Source organism: Microtus ochrogaster, chromosome 1 (assembly GCF_000317375.1).
Source record: "Microtus ochrogaster isolate Prairie Vole_2 chromosome 1, MicOch1.0, whole genome shotgun sequence".
Classification (NCBI taxonomy): domain Eukaryota; kingdom Metazoa; phylum Chordata; class Mammalia; order Rodentia; family Cricetidae; genus Microtus; species Microtus ochrogaster.
In genome coordinates this window covers 55,907,940-55,912,236 of record NC_022009.1, presented here as the reverse complement: position 1 = coordinate 55,912,236, position 4,297 = coordinate 55,907,940, and the positions used below count along the sequence as shown (strand labels likewise).

Below are 4,297 nucleotides of genomic sequence, written 5' to 3'. Positions count from 1 at the left end.
TGGAACTTGCTCTGTAGACCAGGCTGGCCTCGAACTCACAGAGATCCGCCTGCCTCTGCCTCCCGAGTGCTGGGATTAAAGGCGTGCGCCACCATGGTCTTATTTTTATTTAAAATATTTTAGCTTTAGTACCATATAATATATACATCACCAAAAATTATAATGAGTGAGATCAGAAACATTTGCCATGTTATAGACTGTTTCTCGCTTCATGAAATTGAATAACTATTTTAGGCCCAAGGAAAATTCCAGAAAGCTTGGAATCACTTTACAATTGCCATAGAAGCTGAACCAAAGAGCTATCTAGCCTATGAAGGACGAGCTGTCATTTGTCTTCAAATGAGTAATAATTTCGCTGCAATGCAGGATATTAACGCTGCCATCAAGGTAAAAAATCTAGATTGATGTTAGTATTATTAGCATATGTTCAAACCATCAATGAATAAGGCTAAGTTACTTGTTCTCTGTTACCTATTTCAGGTAGACAAATAATGTTTTGTTTCCCCAGAGTTCTGCCTAGAGTAAAGAGTTACTATGGTGTGCTTATTTTGCAGTCTAAATGCATTTAAAATTTAAAATCAAAATTATTAATAAGCACTAATTCATTTTAGCAAATACAGCTTGTGTGTTTCATAGGACATTAATATTATTTTGCAATATGAAATGAATTCAGAATGGAACAGTGATGTCCCAAGTGTGAAGCAATTGGAGAACAATACAGATGTTCGGCTTCTTTCTATCACGAAGGAACAGCCTTCTCATGCATTGCATTCTCTTCCAGATTTTAGTTTTGTTTCTATAATTTTGAAACATTTGGGGATAATATAAGGGGTAAGAAGGGAAAGGACTTAAAGATAATTGTCTCAACATAGGAGAGTGGAGCATGTTAACTGCTCAATTTAATATCCTCTCTCATTTAAGAGATTCAAAGGTAAATGTCCCCCATGTCTACTCCTTGAAAAGAACTTGAGTAAAGCTCTCAGATTCTTTGTTTTATGCAATCATTCAATCAAACATTGACATGAAACCAATCTCTTCCAAGTCCTTTCTGATGATATCTGCTCTAATTGGGTTGTATGTACCCGTACTGTAACAGCCCCTGTTCCCACAAGTGGATTTCATCACCTTCATTTCACAGACATGAAATTGGAGATTCATGCTATTCCCAGACGCCAAATCCTCCTACGATTGTGTTGCAGATCAATACTACAGCAGAATTCTTGACAAATCGTGGTGTGATTCACGAGTTTATGGGTCAACAGCAGAACGCGATGACAGACTATCAGGCAGCAATTTCTCTGGACCCCAAGTACTCGCTGGCTTACTTCAATGCTGGGAATATCTACTTTCGTCACCGGCAGTTTTCTCAGGCAATGTGCATTTTCCTTAGCATCTTCTGTTGGCGTTAAAGACTTCTTTAATGTTGTCATGCTTTTCACAATTTATGTTCTTCTTTGCCATTTTGTGTCAAATGAATTTACTTATCACTTACCGATTTATACTATGATAATTTGTTGATGCTCTGTCTATTTTCCGAGTGTTGTTTTGTCAGAACACCATATATTTTCGGTTTTAATTTTTAAAAACTGAGTATGATACAAATAATGTGAAATTTATAATCTTAACCACTTTGAAATTTATGGTAAATGTATGCCATCGTGCATTCTATAATTTTGCACTTGCAATTTGAATTTCCCCTCATGATTGGGAATATCAGTTGGGAAGATAATCAGGTGAAAGTATTTTTATATTTTCTATGATTTATGTATACATAAAATGTATTTTACTCTGTGTTGTGTTCCCTTTTGAGTATTTTCATTTTTCTGATTTATAGCAAGCTTTATACTTTTATTCTAGTGGCAATAAAACTACCTTTATGACCCTTAGTTATTATTTATTTACTTTCTCTACCATGAGCAAAAATTACCATTGTATTTCCTTCTCATTAACACAGTAGCTCGAATCTACAATCTTCAACTTTGTTTTTGCTTCTTTCTTTTTTTTTTTTGAGACAGTCTTCCTGCATAGCCCAGATTAGTGTCTACTTTGTGATCGTCCTGATTCTCCCTCCAGAGAGAACAGTGCTGGGATGATTATAGGAGCGTGTGACCACGCAGCCTGCAATCTTTAAAAAGGGGGGAAGCCTCATACCCACTCCAGCTTCCTCCTCAATTTCCCTACTGATTGCCACAGAAATATCTTTTTTTCTGTTTATTTTTATATTATTATTTATTTTATTATTATTATTTATTTTTAAAACAATCTTATTTTACATACCAATCCCTGTTCCCTCCCCTCCCCTCTTCCTGCTCCCCTACCTTCTCCCTATCCCCATCCTCTATTCACTTCTCAAAGAGGGTGGGGCCTCCTATGGAGAGTCAAAAAAAGTCTGTTACATCACTTGAGTCTAGACCAAGGCCCTTCCCCATGTATCTAGGCTGAAAGGTATCCTCCATAGGGAATGGGCTTCAAAGAGCCAGTTCATGCACTAGGGATAAATCCTGGCTCAATTGCTAGTGGCCCCACAAACTGCCAAAGCCGCACAACTGTCACCCACATCCACAGGCCTAGTTTCGTCTTATGCAGCTTTCCCATCTGTCAGTCTGGTGTCAGTGAGTTCCTCCTTGCTCGGTTAAGGTCTTTCTGTGGGTGTCCCCATCACGGTCTTTGTCCCTTTGCTCATAATATTACTCCTCCATCTCTATGACTGGACTCAAGAGTTTGGCCCAGTGCTTAGCTATGGATCTCTACATCGGCTTTCAACAGTTACTGGGTAAAGTTCTATGATGACAATTAAGTAGTCATCAATCTGAATACAGAGGAAAGACATTTAAGTACCCTCTCCACTATTGCTTGTTTTTTCAGCTGGAGTCATCATTGTGAATTTCTGGGACTTTCTCTAGTGCCTGGTTTCTTGCTAACCCCATAATAGCTATGTCTTTCAAGCTATCGCTTTCCTTGTTCTCCTTCTCTGTGTTTTATCCGACTCAATCTTCATGATCCTTCATGTTTTCCTCTCCACTCCCCTTTTCCCCTCCCCATTTTCTACCACCCTCCCCCATTGCTTCCAGTTCACCAAGGAGATCTTGTCTACTTCCCATTTCTATGGGATCCATATATGTCCCTTTTGGGGTTATCCTTGTTTCCTGTCTTCTCTGGAGTTGTGGACTGTAGGATGGTTATCCTTTGCTTTATGTTTAATACTCACTTGTGAGTGAATACAAACTGTGTTTGTCTTCCTGGGTCTGGGTTACCTTACTAAACATTTTTTTTTTTTTGCTCCACCCAAATTTGCCTACAAATTTCAAGATGTCATTGTTTTACCACTGAGTGTTACTGCATTGTATAAACATTTTCTTTATCTGTTCTTCAGTTGAAGGGCATCTAGGTTGTTTCTAGTTTCTGGCTATTATGAATAATGCTACTATGAACATAGCTGAGCAAATATCCTTGTTTTATGAGTGTGCATCTTTTGGGTATATGCCCTAGAGTGGTATTGCTGGTTCTTGAGGCATTAAGCAATTTTCTGATAAACTGCCATACTGATTTCCAAAGTGGCTGTACAAGTTTGAACTCCCACCAGCCATGGATGAGTGTTCCCCTTACTCCACATCGTCTCCAGCATAAGCTTTCATCGGTGCTTTTGATCTTAGCCATTCTGACAGGTGTAAGATGGTATCTCAGAGCTGTTTTGATTTCCATTTCCCCAATAGCTAAGGATGTTGAGCAGTTTCTTAAGTGTCTTTCGGCAATTAGAGATTCCTCTGTTGAGAATTCTCTGTTTAGATCTGTACCACATTTTTAAATTGGATTATTTGATATTTTGAAATGTAGTTTCTTGAGTTCTTTATATATTTTGGAGTTCAGCCCTCTGTCAGATGTGGGGTTGGTGACTATTTTTTCCCATCTTATAGGTTGCTGTTTTGTCTTATTGACTGTGTCCTTTGCCTTACAAAAGCTTTTCGGTTTCAGGAGGTCCCATTTATTAATTGTTGATCTCAGTGTCAGTGCTACTGGTGTTATATTTAGGAAGTGGTCTCCTTCAATGTGTTCAAGGCTACTTTTCACTGTCTATTCTATGAGGTTCATTGTGGAGGTCCTTGATTCATTTGGACTTGAGTTTTGTGCCGGAGAATATCTCTCTCTCTCTCTCTCTCTCTCTCTCTCTCTCTCTCTCTCTCTCTCTCTCTCTCTCTCTCTCTAAGCCTTATGATTGTTAAATAGTATTTTCAACAAAGGAAAAAATCATTAGAACTTTTTATTCCAGGTGTTTAAATGATTCATTACATTGTTCTTT

The 4,297-nt window shown here is 38.2% G+C and overlaps 1 protein-coding gene across 1 annotated transcript in view; it reads left to right on the top strand.

Annotated features, from left to right (window-relative positions):
* Positions 1 to 4,297, top strand: part of Ttc6 (tetratricopeptide repeat domain 6) — a 152,590-nt gene that overhangs the window by 147,027 nt on the left and 1,266 nt on the right. The window contains exons 28-29 of the mRNA XM_026789898.1: positions 235 to 387; positions 1,200 to 1,370. Of these exons, the coding sequence (XP_026645699.1) occupies positions 235 to 387; positions 1,200 to 1,370 (324 nt within the window). The remainder of the gene's footprint in view (positions 1 to 234; positions 388 to 1,199; positions 1,371 to 4,297) is intronic.